Genomic DNA, 16,117 nt, shown 5'->3' with positions numbered 1-16,117 from the left:
TGTATATAAGGCATATTGGGAAGTGTTTAAGTGTTCTCTAGACAATTTATTTTCTACAAATGAATAATTAAGCATCTTGCACTCTACAGGAGATACAGTTTATTAAAAAAAGAATATGTGTAAAAAGGTTCTTAATGTGCTTTCCCTCCCTCAGAGGTTGGTTGCACTGGCAGTTTTATTGAGATGCAACACTGGAAACTTGTCTGCCTGACATTTGTAGACTCATTTAAGTGTTGCACAAAGGAAACCCCAAAAAGCTCAGGGGTCCATCTAAGGTAGGAGAGACTTTGGTGGGTTTCTTGTCTCTTGGAACAGGGTCAAATATGGGATTAAATAGTAGGATTTGTAAAGAGGGACTGGGGGAGGGAGTTGCATGAGACTGAAATTTTCTCTTTTGCTTTTAAATGAACAAACAGCCCCAGAACCTCTCTGGAGAGTTAACAGGAAACCAACTGCACTTGGATTTGCACCTGTCTGTGCCAGGCCTGCCCTGCACCCTCTGCACTGCTCTGTTACAGTAACTCACAGCCGGGAGTCAAAACTCTGCAGAGCGCCTGGAAACAACGGCAAACCTGGGGAACTCCCTCCTGGAACGCTCCTGTAGCTGCATTAGAGCAGCAGAGCCTCTTCTATGCACCACACGTGGCAACGGTGAGCTCCGACCGAGAGGAGTCTGGAGAAAGCAGCAGAGGGACGGTGCCGAGTGCAGAGGTAACGTTTTAATGGGGTCAGATGCACTGACAGGGCAGGAGAGACCTCGGGCCCGGGAAGGCCGGAGCACACCCGGGGCCGGAGCAGTCCCAAGCCGGTGCAGCCCCGGGCCGGAGAGGTCCCGAGTCCGTGCACACCCGGGCCGGAGCAGCCCCGGGCCGCTCGGGACGCTCCCGGCCGGGCCGTGTCAGGGCGCGGTGCCGCTGTCGGTGCCGGGCTCGGCCGAGCCGTCCGCAGGGGCAGCCTCCGGCTGCTGCTCGCGCTGTCGCCGCCGGCGCAGCCTCTCGGCGCCGGTCACCGTCATGGGGTGGAGCGGCAGGAACCCCGCCAGCCCTGCCCGGTGAGACGCGGTGAGAGCGGCACCGAGCCCTGCCCGCCCGCCCCCATCCATCCCTGCCCCCCCCAAGCCTACCCAGGAGCTTCTCGGCGGGCCGGGAGAGCTGCGCGCCGCAGCCCAGCCAGTAGCGCAGCCGCTCCAGGTTGAGCCCCGCCACCTTCTCGCCGTGCGCGTTGGGCAGCGGGTCCAGGCAGCCGAGCTGCTCCAGGTACTTCCCGTCGCGGGCGCGCCGGCTGTTGGCCGCCACGATGCGGAAGAACGGCCGGTTGGTGCAGCCCCCCAGCGCGAAGCGGATGACGACGTGGCCGCCGCGGCCCCTCAGGAGGCGGCTCCCTGCGGAGAGAGCGTGGGGCGGTCACGGCCGGGCCGGACGGGGCCGAGCGGGGCCGCTCCGGGCCCGCCGCACTCACCGAGCTGCACCATGGCGGCGGCACAGCCCGCGCGCGGCGCGCAGAGATGACGTAAGGGGCAGGAAGCCGCGCGGTGGCTGCCGGGAGTTGGAGTCCGGATGATGACGTCATTGGGGATCCCAATGTCGCTGCGGTGGAGGGTGGAGGGTGGAGGGTGGAGGGTGGGGGGGGTGGGGGGGAGCATGGGCTCCCCAAAAAAGGAGGGTACAGCCCCAAAACACCTGAAAATTCACAGGGACGGTGTGCGTGTGTGCAAAATACTGAAACTGCAGAGTTTGTCATTGTGATATCTGTTGACAAATAACGGTGCTTATATAAAAATTGATTTTAAAATAACCCCCCGTATCTGCTGTATCATACACAAGATTTTAGAATATAAGAAATTCAAATCTACCTTAGCCAGTGCATCTCTGTCGCGTGCTTTCCTTTTCCCTACCAACCTGCCCGCGTTTCTTCAGCAGAGGGAGCTCCAGCTTTACGTTTGCTCCTCGCCTTTCCCAAGGACTGCCCAGAGGAGCTGGGAGCGAGTTCCTGCTTCTGGAGCCTTCCCTGGGCAGCAGCACCCACCCAGCTCTGCTGGGTACCTTTCCCTGGAGATGTCCCCCGGCCTCACCCTGACCTGGCAGCTGTTGACAAAGGTGCCCTGGGGGGAGCTGAAGTCCTGGAGGATGAAGCTGGGTTCTGAGATGGAGAATTCCAGGGCTGCAGCGCGATCTGCTCCCCCTGCAGACTGGGAGCAGGCGAGGGACAGGCAGGGGACGCCGCTGGAGGTGGCTCCAGGTTCATTCCTGCTTTTCCAAGCCCCTTTTCTGGCTGTCAGTCCCAGCAAAAACTGGTAGCTCCACACTTTGCACATCTCCCTCCCCTTTTAGGATGCTCAGCTGCCTCAGCCCCACCTGCAGGACGATGTCGACCCCTCTGTGGCTCCCCATGGTCCTGGTGTAGGATTCCAGCTGGAAACACCCTGAGTGCTTTGAAAAGGCTCTCCTTGCCCGGCCCCCTCACCTGCAAGGCTTGCACCAAGAAACCAACTTCTCCTTCAGGAACCTCCTACCCAACACAACCTGAGCCATGAATGGTTCAACCAACTCAAGCACCAGAATTGCACAAAATGACCCCAAAAGTGGCCATGTCCCATCTGGCAGTGTGGCTGCAGTAGCCTTGGAAACCTTGGCCATGCTACTGCCTGCCTGGCTGAGTTTTTCCTGTTGGCTTTGTTCAGTTCAGGGTTTTTCTTCTTCTTTTTCCAAGCAACAATCCTGGCAGCACAACACAGCTCCATGCTGGAGATGGGGATGCCCATGGAGCAGCATCTGCTGATGGATCACAAACTTGGGAAGGGCCAAGCATGCACGAGTACACAACACACACACACACACACACAGAGTGTACAACACACACACACAATGTACAAAACACACACAAAATGTACAAAACACATACACACAATGTGCAAAACACACACACACAACGTGCAAAACACACATACAACATAAAAAACACACACATAATGTACAAAATACACACACAATGTACAAAACACACACACACTCAATGCACACAACACACACATTCAACATAAAACACACACACACATTTACAACACACACACTCAATGTACACAATACACACAATGTACAAAATGCACTCATAACTTAAAAAAGACAGTGTACACAACCCACACACATTTACCACACACAGTGCGTCACACACAATGTACACAACACACATAATGTGCACAACACACAGACACTCAATGTAAAATACACACATGATGTACAAAAAACACACATAACATTTACAACACACACACTCAATGTACACAACACACAATGTACACAACACACACACAAAAAACACACACTGTACACAATACACACACAATGTAAAAAACACACACAAAGTGTACACAACACACACAATGTACAAAACACACTCACAATGTACAAAACACACACACACATTTACAATACACACACAATGTGCAAAACACACACACACAATGTACAAAACACACAGCAAACACAACATACAAAACATTTATTCAGACCAGCCTGCCTGCACAGGATGCTCAGCAGTGGTTTCACCCCTGGCTCTGGCACTCCCAAGCCCCCAGAGTCACCCACTTGCCTCGAATGGAGCACAAAACACAGCAGGGAAAGCAGCAAGGCAGGAGATCCATCCTCTCCCTGAGGAGCAGGAGGCCCCTTTCAGCTGCTTCCCACCAGCCAGCAGAGACCTTGGCAGGAGTCAGGGCTGGCTCAGGGCCACCAGCCCAGCCCAGCTGGGAGCCAGGGAGAGCCCTGGTGCTTCTCTGGCAATGTGCTTCCCCTTCCTCAGAAAGAAAAGACAGCCGAAAAAAGAAACATTTCACTTTTCCACTTGGAAAATCCTTCTGCAACATCACTTTGCTGGCTTGGAAAAGTCTTGCTGGAAGGGAGGGGGAGAGGAGATGAGAGGATGCACTGGGTGGTCTCATTTCAAACACCACAAGTGACACTTTTGGCATGTCCAGCCTTCATTTACTTCACAGCAGCAGAACTTGTGGTGTTCAGGTTTCTTTCCCCACAGTCTTTTGTAAAACCCAGTCCCAGGGAAAATGAGTCCCATCCTTGTGCCACGGCACGTCCTCCACGTGGCAGCTTCCAGGGAGCCCTGGCTGCTTCTGCCCCCCCACACCAACCCCCTCTTGGCACGGTGGGTTTTAGAAAACCCTCAACCAAGCAGCATCACAGATTCCTCCATTTTTTTTTTTTTAAGGCATTTGCTGGCCCACTGGCATTTTCTCCTGGATCTCCTCATACTTGGGCGGAGGCGTGAGGGGCTCTATGGTGATAGGGACGCTGCTGTTGCCCTGTGCCAGGTTTAGCCTGATGTCCTTCAGGTGCAGCTTCTCTGACTTGATCCTGCGCACCTTGAGGGGCTTGAGGCGCTTGCTGAGGCGGGAGCTGTGCCGGCTGGGCGGCCTCTCGGGGCCGGGCTCCGCGCCCGCCGCCCCCGGCGCCGCTCCGCCCTCCTCCAGCCCCGCCAGGGACTCGTAGGAGGGCAGGGACACGCTGAGCCTGTTGCTCCTGTCCGAGTCTCTGGGCTCCGAGTAGCCCGTGTTCATCACCTCCTCATAGCTGGGCACGTAATATTGGGAAGAGACGTCTTCATCCTCTTCTTGGCTGGAGGGGAAAGAGTTAAGTCTGGGTAGCACAGCTTCGTTTGGGAAGGGGATGGGGAGGGAAGAATAAAACCACCCCACCCCACCAGAAATAGTTTTTGCCCTTCTCCATTATATTCCAGTTTCCTTTTGCTTGACAGAATAAATAGTGACCCCACCTAAGTTCAGACAGATTTTATTTTCTTGTGACTTATGGCCATATTTGATCATCACTTTCTCTGCCCACAGACCCTTTTCTATTGCCCAGAAGTGATTTCTTCTCTCAAGAGAACATCAGTTTCTCTCCTCCACTCACAAAAATCAGTCAAAATACATTAGAAAAGGACATCACCCCTCTGTCTTTGTCATTCTGATGTCTTATGGGTTGGGTACCTTGGGTTTTTCTGCAAAGAGATTCAGCTCTATGCCACCTGCACACAATACTTGCCATTTCTCTGGCATTCTGAACTTAACTTTCCAATCAAACATGGAAAATCACTTCTCTCCGAGGATCTGCAGACCCTGACCAGAGCCAGCAGAGCCACTGTCCCCTCCTGTCCCCTTGCACCCCACACTGTCTCAGTGCTCCCCTGCCTGCTGTGGCAGCAGCCTTTGCTCTGCCCCACAAAACTCCCTGGGCAAACAGCTGAGCCCTGCAGACTTTCACCGGGTCTAAACTCCAAGGCCAGTCTCCAAGGCTCTTTGGCACCTTGGCTGCACCCAGCCAGGCAGAGCCAGCCCCTCCCCTGCGTTAGGAGTTACATCTGGGTAGCACAGCTTCATTTGGGAAGGGGACGGAGAGGGAAGAATAAAACCACCCCACCCCATCAGAAATGGGGGTGAAATTTTTGCCCTTCTCCATTAAATGCCATCTGGCTGCTCTCCTGCTCTCTGTGTCACCCAGGACCTGCTCAGATTCCCTCAGCTCAGTCCTGTGTGCCAGCCCAGCCAGGAGTGGCACCTCTCCCAATGCTGCCCTGGCCTCAGCTCTGCCTAGACCCCACCTCACACACCAGTGGGGCTCCCTTCCACTCACAGCTGCATAAATGCAGCTGGAGCCATTCCTTCCCCATCTCCAGGACACACCAAAACCTTTAGCTATGGTATTTGCTTCCTCATTTCAGCACACGCTGCCTTCCTCTGATGTCGCTATAGGACACGAAAGAACATGAGCACACATAGCTGTTCTTAAGGTGAAGAAAGAAGGGAAGTTTATTTTCTGACTCCAACATTTATAGTTTTCTAAGAGTGACAGTGGATTGGAGGGTGACAGTGCCACCTCTCCAATGACACTGGACAAACCAACAGTCCGTCAAATTTCTCTTCTTCTATAAAAGAGTGCAAAACAATGAGCCATTTACAGAAAGTGTGTGAGAAAGTTTGCTACAAGAATGTCAACATCAGAAGGCTTAGAAAATCTTAAAAAATCAGAGTGACACTCCAGATCCTCCTGAGTAACAACATCCCTTGGCTTCATTCCCACCCCAATCCCGCTCCCTTTGCCCCCAGAACCCCTCCTCACCTGTCCTCCTGCTGCGAGGGCTCTGCAGACGCCTGGCGCTGCACGTGAGCGATGGAGAGCTCCTGGCTCTGCCTCTTCTTGTCGCGGACGTTGAGGCAGAGGGAGAGCAGGAGCAGCAGCAGCCCGGCCCCCACCAGCACGTAGGCCACCGAGAAGGTTTTGCTCTTGAGGATGCCGCCGGAGCCGCGGTCGGGTTTGCTGCTGTTGCTGCCGGGTTTGTCGGGGGGGCCGAAGCCGGGCACCAGGTTCCACACGGCCATGATGATGCCCAGCACCAGCATGCCCAGCCCGATGGCCGTCAGGGCGTAGTGGGAGCCGTTGGCCCGGGACTGGGCCATGGCTGCGGGGGGCTGTGCCCACGGCACTGTCACCGCATGGCTCGGGGCACGGGGGCTGCAGCCCTGCTGGCATGAGAGCTCTGGGGACACAGGGGAAAACACCAGGCTGTGACTCCATCACCAACGAACCTCATAGCAGAACTAACTGTTATAATTGCACTTTTCAACTGATCCGCCTTCAGGATTATCCTCACAGGAGCCACAATCCTACTCACCGCCTCATACACCCTATACATGCTCATAACAACACAACAAGGCGCCCTCCCACCCCGCATTACCTCGGTCCAAAACTCCTCCACACGAGAGTGGTGAGTGCATGGCACACAGCAGAGGCTCTGCAGCCACCACGGCATCAGTTTAACCAACTGACACTGGAATCTCAAGCTGATCCTCTCTAGTACCATCCTAATCATTGAGAAGCTATGAGCCAGCATGTCACAGACGTCTTTTATGAAAAATCCTTTCCTTAGGATTTTTCCTCCTGAGAAGCTGAGAGGCCTCAGGAACAAAATGTAACCAATGGTTATCTGCTGCTGTGGAATGCAACAGGTGCATCTGAGATTGGTCTCATGTGGTTGTTTCTAATCAATGGCCAATCACAGCCCAGCTGGCTCGGACTCTCTGTCCGAGACACAAGCCTTTGTTATCATTCTTTCTTTTTCTATTCTTAGCCAGCCTTCTGATGAAATCTTTTCTTCTATTCTTTTAGCAGAGTTTTAATATAATATATATCATAAAATAATAAATCAAGCCTTCTGAAACATGGAGTCAGATCCTTGTCTCTTCCCTCTTCCTTGGACCCCTGTGAACACGGTCACACCACCATTAGCTAAAGAAAGAGGCCTCTCCCCCTCCTTAATGGTTTGCCTAAACTAAACCCCAGCCCCTGATTTTTTATCGTGCTTACTTCATGATTCACCTTCTCCTTAATCATCCCACCTAAACTCCTGTCATTGGTATCGATAAACCCCCATCTAACAAACCACTGTGCCCCAAGCACCACTCCCTGGACCTGACCCTCTCACAAATCTCAGTCATCTCTCCTCAAGCTGAGGAGTTCATGTCAGGATAGAGCAGGGTAGATCCTTCCTGGATCCTTCCTCATCCCCATCCTTCACTACTTTCTCAGCTGTAATATCCAGCAACCTTTGAAAGCAATCCAATCACTGATGTTTGCTAAGGGCATAGGTTGCCTGTCCTTAGGAGTGTGATAACTGACAGCTTCACAGCACCAAAAGAAGGCCATCAAAATCGATTTCAAGAGCTGTTGTCAATACAAACCAACCTGGAAGTGCTCAGAAACCCACCTCTAGCTGAACAGCTTCTCCTCTCCCCCTGTTTGGGAGGGAGCAGGGCTCCTCACGGCAATGGCTGCCTGCCCTGAAATGCCTTCCTGCCCAGAGAACAGAAACCAAAACTGCCTCCCTCCCAGCCAGCTCGACCCTGTGGCTTCCCCTGGCTGCTGCTGGCAAGGGCTGCCGGGATGGAGAGCCCTTGGTAGGGCCCAGGCTCACTCCAGGCTGGCTGTCACCCTCCCTGGAGCAGCACACTGTGGTGCTGAGTGCCCCAGCTGCATCCCTCAGGGATGTCGAGCAGAACACTCCCACCCAGCCAGGCCACGGGTGGGAACTCTTCCTCTGACTGTTTTCCAAGTCACCAGGACCAAATGCGCTTGAGTTCCAAAAATAAACACACAGAGCCATTTCCTGCCCACTTGCCTCCCTGGCCTCTGGTCCAGTGACCCATGCGTGGGCAGCTTGCATCCTCACAGCAGAACTGCCCCATCTGCAGCCCAGTGAGCCGTGCAGGTTTATGGATGTGCCATGTCTGGGATCTCTCCTTCCCTCCCTGGCTTCTTTATGCCAGGTTGGGCTGGAGGTGCCTGTGGTCAGTGCTGTCAGTGGTGATATATCCACACACCCCCTCACACCCTTCAGCTCAACCCTCCCGAGCTCCAAAGTTTCATGTTTGCTTGTTTAGCTTGAGTGCACGCCCAGATTGCAGGGTCAAGGGCCAGAATAAAACAGCACTTCCAGAGAACAGAGCGGCTGCAGCAGGAAAGGACACGCACGCCAGCCTGGAGAGGAGGAATCTGCAGAGCAACTTCCCTGCCCACTGCCTGTGCCCCAGCACGGCTGGGGAGACTCCCAGAGGGGTGTCCCAGCCCCTCTGCACACAGCCCTGGCCCCACATGGCTCTGGGCAGGGCAAAGTCTTGTCCCCCATGGTTTTCTGGGGTTCTGGGACACCCAGGAGCTGCAGATCCGAGCCCAGTGGGAGCTGCCACAGGCAGGCAGGGACAAGCCCGTCATTCCCTGCCATGCCAGCTCCAGCACAGGCTGCTGCTCTGTGTGCTCCTGGGGGAAGGAATCCACTGAGCCCAGCTTTAATTCCATCCTAGTGAGCAGCTGTTGAGGATGTGGAAAGCACCCAAAATGTCCTCGCCTGCATCCCAAGAGCCACCCTCCCACCCAAGCACTTCCAAGCCTGCCACTGGTGGTACCAGCACTGCCCTCTGCCCTCCCACACAAAGGTTTTGCTCCCTGCTTGAGCCCTGTGGAGCTTTTCCCTCACCTGATGATCCAGCTGAGCTCCCATCCTTGCCACAAACACATCAGCCAGCCAGGACTTCACTTGAGAACAGCTGTGATGGCCTCGGGGCAGGAAATTCGCACTGCACCCACAGTGGGCACAGAACACACACACGGCTGGGCACATCCACCCATGGTATCTAAAGCTCTGTGCCTGCTCACCGCCTCTGTGCCTCCCCTCAGGCACCTCAGTCCTGGAAGTGGGCAGGAATTCAGCTCCTACGTCACCCCTGTGCCTGGAAGTTTTTTACAGATCCATTGCAGTGCTACCCATCAGCCCAGCAATCAGATTAAAGCAGGAGACTTGCTATTCCAGTCTATTTCTCCATTGAATTAGCTGCTCTCCTGGCTTCCCAGAGCTGTTCCTATCGCTGCTCCAACAGTGCCCTGACGTCAGTATCCCGGGAAGGGAGCTGCTGCTGGCTCTGCCTCAGCTCCAGCACTGTCTGGAACCTCATCCAGCACCACAGAACGGTTTGGGTTGGAGGAACCTTAAAGCTCATCTCATCCCACCTCCTGCCCTGGGCAGGGACAGCTTCCACCATCCAACCTGGCCTTGAATACTCCTAGGGATGGGGCAGCCACAGCTTCTGTGGGCAACCTGTGCCAGGGCCTCACCACCCTCACAGAGAAGAATTTCTTCCTAAATATCTGGTTCAAATTATCCCTCTTTGACTTTAGAATCATCTCCCCTTGTCCTTTCACAGCAGGCCCTATAAAAAGTTTGTCCCCACATCAGGTGGGCAAGCAATGCCTGAGTTTTTCAGCCCCTAGATCCCCCTTCCCTTTTTCCCTGCAAACCAGACCCCCTCCATCCCGTTCCCTGCCTGCCGTGCCCTGCCCTGGCAATGATTTACACCAGGATCTCCAAACCATTAAACTCCTCCAGCACAAGCCCGGGGGCACCCACACCTCCTCTGGGCTTCCCGCACCTCTGCCCTACTCCTGCAGCTGCGGAGCCCTTCCGGGATGCTCTTGCGACATCTCCACGTGTTAATTGGGCCCGGGAAGGTTCGCGATAAGCCCGTTCTCAGCACCACATGCCCCGAAGGCTCTGGCACGGGCAGCCAGGTGGAGCAGCAGCAGCAGGAACAGTTTCCCTGGATGGGACACAGACCACCCGACAGGGTCAGCCCGGATCGCGTTGCACACGCCGGTGCCCCGGGAGGAGCTGTGGCCCTGCTGTGACTCACGAGGAAGCCCGGCACCCCTGCTGCCCTCCCAGCGCCCACGCTCCTCTGCCCTCCACAACCTTTGGATTTTTCCCTGCCGTGACATCACCTTCCCACTCACGCTCCAGCAGCAGCGCCTCTGTCACAGGATCACGGGAGGTGAGGCTGCAGTCCAGGGAACCTGTCCAGGGAACAGGTCGAACCCCCATGCAGTCACCAGACATGGGATGAGCTCCAGGGCTGCCTCACTCCCCACAGTGACACAGCCCCTCAGAGCTGCCTCCAAAAACCAGGGTGTGACTCCATCACCAGTCACACAACTCATGTTCTGAAAATTCTGGGGGAAAATAAACCCGTTCTCCAACCATCCAAAGATTCCAGTCTCCTCTCTGTTAGATTACAAGGCTCTCCCTTCATCTTCATGCTTCCACCCAGAGAACCTGCTCATTAACCTCCTTCCCTGCTAATTGCTGGCCAGGCACATCCTCAGGAGCTTGTTCCTGCAATGGCCACAGCCTCGGGGCTCAACCCACCAGGGACACAAAGCAACAGGTCAGGACTTGGGAGGTATTTTCATAGAGTCCCAGAATGTTTGGGTTTGGAAGGGATCTTAAAAACCATCTACTTCCAGCTCCCTGCCATGGTTTCTCTTATTTTGTCCCTCTTTGCTCCCCTGTTAGCCCTGCCCCAGGAACAGGGATGTTTGTGGCCAGCTGCAGCCCAGGGGATGCAGGGAATAGCCAGAGAAATCCAGCTGAGTCACTAAAAGAAACACTGCTGCTGATTTAGACAATTTCTGATCTTTTGCACAAATCCCAGCCCATTTTAGAGCATCTCACCAGGGAACAGGAATCTGCAGGGACAGCCCCACACAGACTATCAGGGCTTCTCCACATTTTGCTTACACTTCCTGCCTAGAGCACAAAAGAACACATCCACATCTCCACTGTCCACAGCATTCCCTACAGACATTTAAGAGTTATTTTACCCTCTCTCTTAAATTTAATTTTTAACAACCCCTCCTCAGCTGTACCTTGTAGGGAACAGTGATGTTTTCCTCAAACCTTGCCCAAGGCTCTCCCACTCCAGAGGGAGCCCAGGGCCCCCAGCTCTGCCACTTCCTGCAAAACAAGGGCAAAGCCCATTCCCAGGCTCCCATTGCTGCAATCCACCCAGCTGGCCGTGGCCTCCACAGCAGAGCAACAGTGACCCACAAAACAGCCCATTTCCACAAGGCTGCGCCTGACCATTCCCAAGCCATGTGCACCTGCCTCTGCCGTGTCCCTGGGAATCGTGGGCACAGCTGCCAAGGGTTTCTGAAGCGGCACAGATCACACAGGGCACGGTGGCCACGCTGCAGAGCTGCCATCCTGACTGTGCAGCAGCCGCCACCTTGGCCTTTGCCACTGAGATACGAGACACTGCCTCCCAGGCTGCTTCTGCCCATAATTCCATTATATCCATGCAGGCAGTGCCTGCTCCAGGGGCAGTGGACAGGGACAGGGAGTCCTTTCACGCTTGTGTTTGAGGACATTGCCATTTGTTCCTGGGGACAATGCTGCCGTGGCCACCCGGGCCACGCTGGCACCGCTCTGGGCAGGTCGGCGAGCCCTGGCTGTGTCCTGGTTGCTGTGCAAACACTGTCCTGGGGCTTTTCCTGCTCCAGCCTCGTTAGTGGGACCAACTGCCACACCAATGCTGCCAGGCCCAGCTCTGTTAAACCAGGCAGGGGGCTTGGGGTGATGCCTAAGGTTTTTAGCTTTTAATATTTTTCATAGATTTCATATAAAATATATTTAATGTTTTTCATGTATTTAATATTTTTCACGTATTTCCAGCCAGCCAGCCAGGTGGATTTATAGCTTTGAAGATTGTTGTAGGCTGTAAGTCCCAGTACTTTTCCTATCTTTCCTCTCTACATTTAGGAACAATAAGCTACACTTTCCCAAAATACTGTTTAGTCTTATTCCAAGAAGAGAATCGACTACAAGGATGTCCTGTTTTCCAAACAGAATCTGGACCAGACAAAACAAAAGTGGAGCAAAAAAAGCCTCTGGACTGCTTTCAGTGTGGCAGGACCCTGGAATTATGACCTAATCAACTAACCTTTTAATTGGAGAGTATATAATAAGTATACTAATCAACTAAACCTATAAAAATTGTAGAATTACTACACCATGTGTGATTTTTGCCATATTGTGTACCTGAAAGCTTTCAAGTAAAGGTTTGCTTTTGCATCCACTCTAAAACTGTTGTTGGGAAGATCTGTTCTATTTTCCAGGCAACAGGGCTGCCCACCTCTCTCCAGGGAGCTGAATTCCTTGTGCACCTAGGCCTGGGAAAATCCCAGCACTCATTCCTGCTTTCCTTTGGACACCACTTTGCACCTCAGAGTTTGGAATTTTTTTTTTTTTAATTCTAATCTGCTGTTTCAGCTGAGATAAAGCCATTCCTCCACAGGCTCCCCCTGGTTTTTGTTCTGGGAGCTCTCCCCAGATAACACCCAGACAAACACACCCTCCTCCAGAGCCTTCCAGCATGGGGAGACATTATCCACCTGCCCTTCTGATGTCCTCCGAAGGGGAACCCAGCATTCCTGCTTCCTCCCAGCCCCTCTGGAGTGCTTTAAGCACCTCTGGAGCCCCTGGGTGATTATCTCCCCTTCCTGCAAGCCACTAACCTGGCACTTCTCACTGGCTGCCATCGGCCTCGCCAGCACCGCCTTCCTCATCCTCTGCCTGGATTTCCAGCAATGTGTTTTCCCCCAACACAGCATCACCTCTTCCCATGCTTTTCCAACCAAAGAAAACCCACTGTGGACAGCCAGGGAGTCCCCAGGGCAGGAAGGGAGTGAGCAGTGATGCTGGAGGGCACAGAGCCAGCCTGGGGCACGGAGCAGCCGTGTTCCGCAAGGTGGGCACAGGTATTTTGATATGGAGGGAGGTTTACTGGGGATTACATCGCTCCAAGCCCCTTCACTGCTCACACAAGATATTTAACTGCTTCTACAGAGCCCTGACATCAGTTTCTGCCTGTGAAACACACTGGGAATGAGAAAAGCTGGAGCAGCACAGGGAGGCAGACACATAGCTGGGCTGCTGGAGGCATCTCTCCTCCTGGGCTCCAGGCAGGAGGGCAGGCAGACAGCCCTGCCCAGCCCTGGCCCTCTGGCATCTCCTGCAGCACCGCCACGGCGCCAGGCACTGGCACTCAGCTCTCTCCAGGGCACCGGTGGCCAAACATTCCTCCTTCCCCAGCCACTTCCCTTCCCAAGGGTTTTCCAAGCCGTGTAATTACACAGCTAAAATCAAAGGTGTTTCTCGTCCTTCCGAGTCACCTGAGTCCAGGGCTGGGCTCACCAGCCCCACACCCACATGTTCTTCACTGATACCTGGGAGGTTTTCCCTTTCTGGCTCTCATGCCAGGACATCCAGGGCTGTGGACAGTTGGATTTGTTGTAGAGGGATGTGTTGTGCCAGCATCCCATCTGGCAGTGGCCTAGGTCTGCTCCAGAGAGGCTTTAAGGAGCAGGAAAGCCAGGACCACACCTCCAGGTGCAGCTTCAGCTCACCAGGCTCCATCCACCACACAGAGCCAAGAGTAACCCATCTCACACGGGACAAGTTCATGGAGCTGCTGGGTTCTGCTCACACATCCACACTTCCCAACAAAACCAGCTATGCTGTGCTCAGTGATGCACATCCCCACCAAAAATCCAAAATCCAACACCACCATCAGCAGACAACCACTCTGGGACATGCTCGGGAGACACTTGCAGGTTTGCCGAGCCCCTCAAAGCTCCAGGCCGTTCCTCCATGGGCGGCAATGGCACCACAGGAAGGGCCGAGCCCCAGTGACCGGCGCTGGGCTCACGGACCGCGCGGCCCCCACCCGGCCTGAGGGAATGTCCTTCCCCTTGGCTTTGTTTGCTCTCCCGACAGCCTGGCTCGCACACCGCTCCCGCACCTTCCCGGGGACGGGCACGGCCACCGCGGGCTCGGGATCCGTGTGCCGCTCCCGCGGGCACCGGCAGCGGCCCGGGTTCGGCGGGGGACATTCCCTGGCGCCCTCCCTGCTGCTGATCCTCCCTAAAGTGCAGCTGAAGGGTCCCCAAACCACAGCCACTCTTCCTCCACTCTCAGCACGGCCAGCCCGGTGCCTGCCAGGGCTGACGAGGCGCCCCAAGCCCAAGTGTCCCCAAGGGTGACCCCAAGGCCCCGCCGCTCCCCACACGCCGCCGCCGCTCCCCACACGCCGCCGCTCTCACTCCCTCACGCGTGTCCCCGCTCCGAGGGTGTTTGCTGCTGCTCTGAGGGGTGTTTGCTCCTGAGGGGAGTTTGCTCCTGCTTTGGGGGGTGTTTGCTCCCGCTTTGAGGGGTGTTTGCTCCTGAGGGGTGTTTGCTCCCGCTTTGAGGGGGCGTTTGTTCCCGCTTTGAGGGGCGTTTGTTCCCGCTTTGAGGGGTGTTTGCTCCCGCTTTGAGGGGTGCTCCCCCCGCTCTGCAGGTGTTTTCCCGAGCTTTGGAAGTGATTCCAGCTCAGCCCGAGCCGGACTCGGCTCCGACTCCCCTCCGGTCCCGTTCGCGATCCCGTTCCCGTTGGGACTGAGCCCAGCCCGCCCCGCTCCCGCTTCCCAGAGCTCCGAAGGGTCCCAGAACAGAGGATCCCGTCCCCCCCACCCCGGTTCCCTCGACCCCACGTACCTCCGGCAGCGGCTGTGGTGGGTCCGGCGGGGCCGCTCCGCCCTCCCCGGCCCGGCCTCCGGGGCGGCGCTTCCCGGGACCGGCTCCGCCGCTCCCGCCCCGGGCACTGGGCTCCGTTCCGGGAAACAGCGGAGGGGCGGAACTGAGACTTCCAAAAGCAGCAGGGAGACTCCCACAAACCGCCAGGGAGACCCCCAGAACCAGGTGTGGGCCATACTTGGGATGCCGATTGCGTCACCCCCTCAGAGCTCTTGCAGCCCCTGCTTGATGCATCTCAGCCCCACATCGCTGCTTTCAACCCAAACCGGAAATGGTTTGGGTTGGAAAGGACCTTAAAGCCCATCCCTACCATGTCCAGGGACACCTTCCACCATCCCAGGTTGTTCCACACCTCATCCAACCTGGCCTTGGACACTTTCGGGGATGGGGCAGCCACAGCTTCTCTGGGCAACCTGAGCTAGGGCCTCACCATCCTCCCATGGAAAAATCTATTCCTAACACCTAATGAAAGTTTTAGTTTTTATTCTACAGTTTGAAACCCATCTTGTAATAGACCTGCTTTGTAAAACTCTTGTAACAATGAGCGGAGCCTTTACTCAATCAGTTCCAAGCTTTGTGTGCAGAAGCCCAATTTTGATAAACTCCAATCACTCAGGCTCATCACTGCATTCAACAGAGCAGAGCCAAGCTTGCACTCACAGGGAGCCTGGAAAGCTCTTTTTATCAGTCCGCTGCCCTCTATAAACATTCCCAGTTAACCATTTGTGCGCTGGGAAGAGCAGTTCCGGGCACAGCCCTCACCATGGCTGCTGGCCACACGCCTTGGCCTCACAGCCAGACGTTCCCATGGTTTCCAGACTGAGCCATGGGGAGCAGAGCTGGGCTCTGGCAAACTTCAGTGCAACTAACGCCGTGTCCAGTGTCACCTCTCCTTGGCTGCCATCCCAGCAGCAATGAGGATGTGTTTTTCCAGGCTCTTCTCACACCCAGCTGTAATAATAAACACCACCAAGGACTCAAATCCTGTTAGAGATGATACTCAGGGTGGGTTTTTTCCTGATCCAAGCAAAAAAAACTGCATCACTATGCTGCTGGACCAGCCACTGCAGTTTTTCCTGTCCCTTAAGCCCTGTGAGACCTTGTGGAGGCAAAAGCCATCGTGAACCTAATGAAACTTGTCACATCACCTGGC

The 16,117-nt window shown here is 54.9% G+C and overlaps 2 protein-coding genes across 3 annotated transcripts; both read right to left on the bottom strand.

The window, feature by feature from the left end:
- Window positions 1–76: 76 nt before the first annotated feature.
- On the bottom strand, window positions 77–1,546 carry MRPS16 (mitochondrial ribosomal protein S16). The gene is made up of 3 exons (XM_066564246.1): window positions 1,459–1,546; window positions 1,124–1,381; window positions 77–1,044 (listed from the first exon to the last, which is right to left on the bottom strand). The coding sequence occupies exons 1-3, from the start codon at window positions 1,469–1,471 to the stop codon at window positions 899–901; spliced, it is 417 nt and encodes a 138-aa protein (XP_066420343.1). The 5' UTR covers window positions 1,472–1,546; the 3' UTR covers window positions 77–898.
- A 1,935-nt stretch (window positions 1,547–3,481) lies between these two features.
- Window positions 3,482–15,114, bottom strand: TMEM51 (transmembrane protein 51). Of its 2 annotated transcripts, none has more exons than XM_066564082.1 (3): window positions 14,926–15,114; window positions 6,126–6,543; window positions 3,482–4,625 (listed from the first exon to the last, which is right to left on the bottom strand). In XM_066564082.1, the coding sequence occupies exons 2-3, from the start codon at window positions 6,461–6,463 to the stop codon at window positions 4,214–4,216; spliced, it is 750 nt and encodes a 249-aa protein (XP_066420179.1). In that variant the 5' UTR covers window positions 6,464–6,543; window positions 14,926–15,114; the 3' UTR covers window positions 3,482–4,213. The 2 variants fall into 2 exon arrangements, with proteins under 2 accessions (XP_066420179.1, XP_066420180.1); XM_066564083.1 differs by lacking the exon at window positions 14,926–15,114 and adding an exon at window positions 9,037–11,900.
- Window positions 15,115–16,117: the final 1,003 nt, after the last annotated feature.

The sequence above is a fragment of the Molothrus aeneus genome, chromosome 21 (assembly GCF_037042795.1).
Source record: "Molothrus aeneus isolate 106 chromosome 21, BPBGC_Maene_1.0, whole genome shotgun sequence".
Classification (NCBI taxonomy): Eukaryota; Metazoa; Chordata; class Aves; order Passeriformes; family Icteridae; genus Molothrus; species Molothrus aeneus.
Note: the sequence above shows the minus strand (reverse complement) of the source record. Positions and strands in the feature narration are given on the sequence as shown.

Excerpts from the sequence above, each read along its gene's own strand:
- MRPS16 (XM_066564246.1), bottom strand. Across the intron at positions 1,045-1,123 it reads GCCCGCCGAGAAGCTCCTGG|GGCTGGCGGGGTTCCTGCCG; the intron begins GTAGGCTTGGGG and ends CTCACCGGGCAG.
- TMEM51 (XM_066564082.1), bottom strand. The coding sequence starts at position 6,463 with ATGGCCCAGTCCCGGGCCAACGGCTCCCACTACGCCCTGACGGCCATC. Across the intron at positions 4,626-6,125 it reads CCCTCGCAGCAGGAGGACAG|CCAAGAAGAGGATGAAGACG; the intron begins GTGAGGAGGGGT and ends TTTCCCCTCCAG.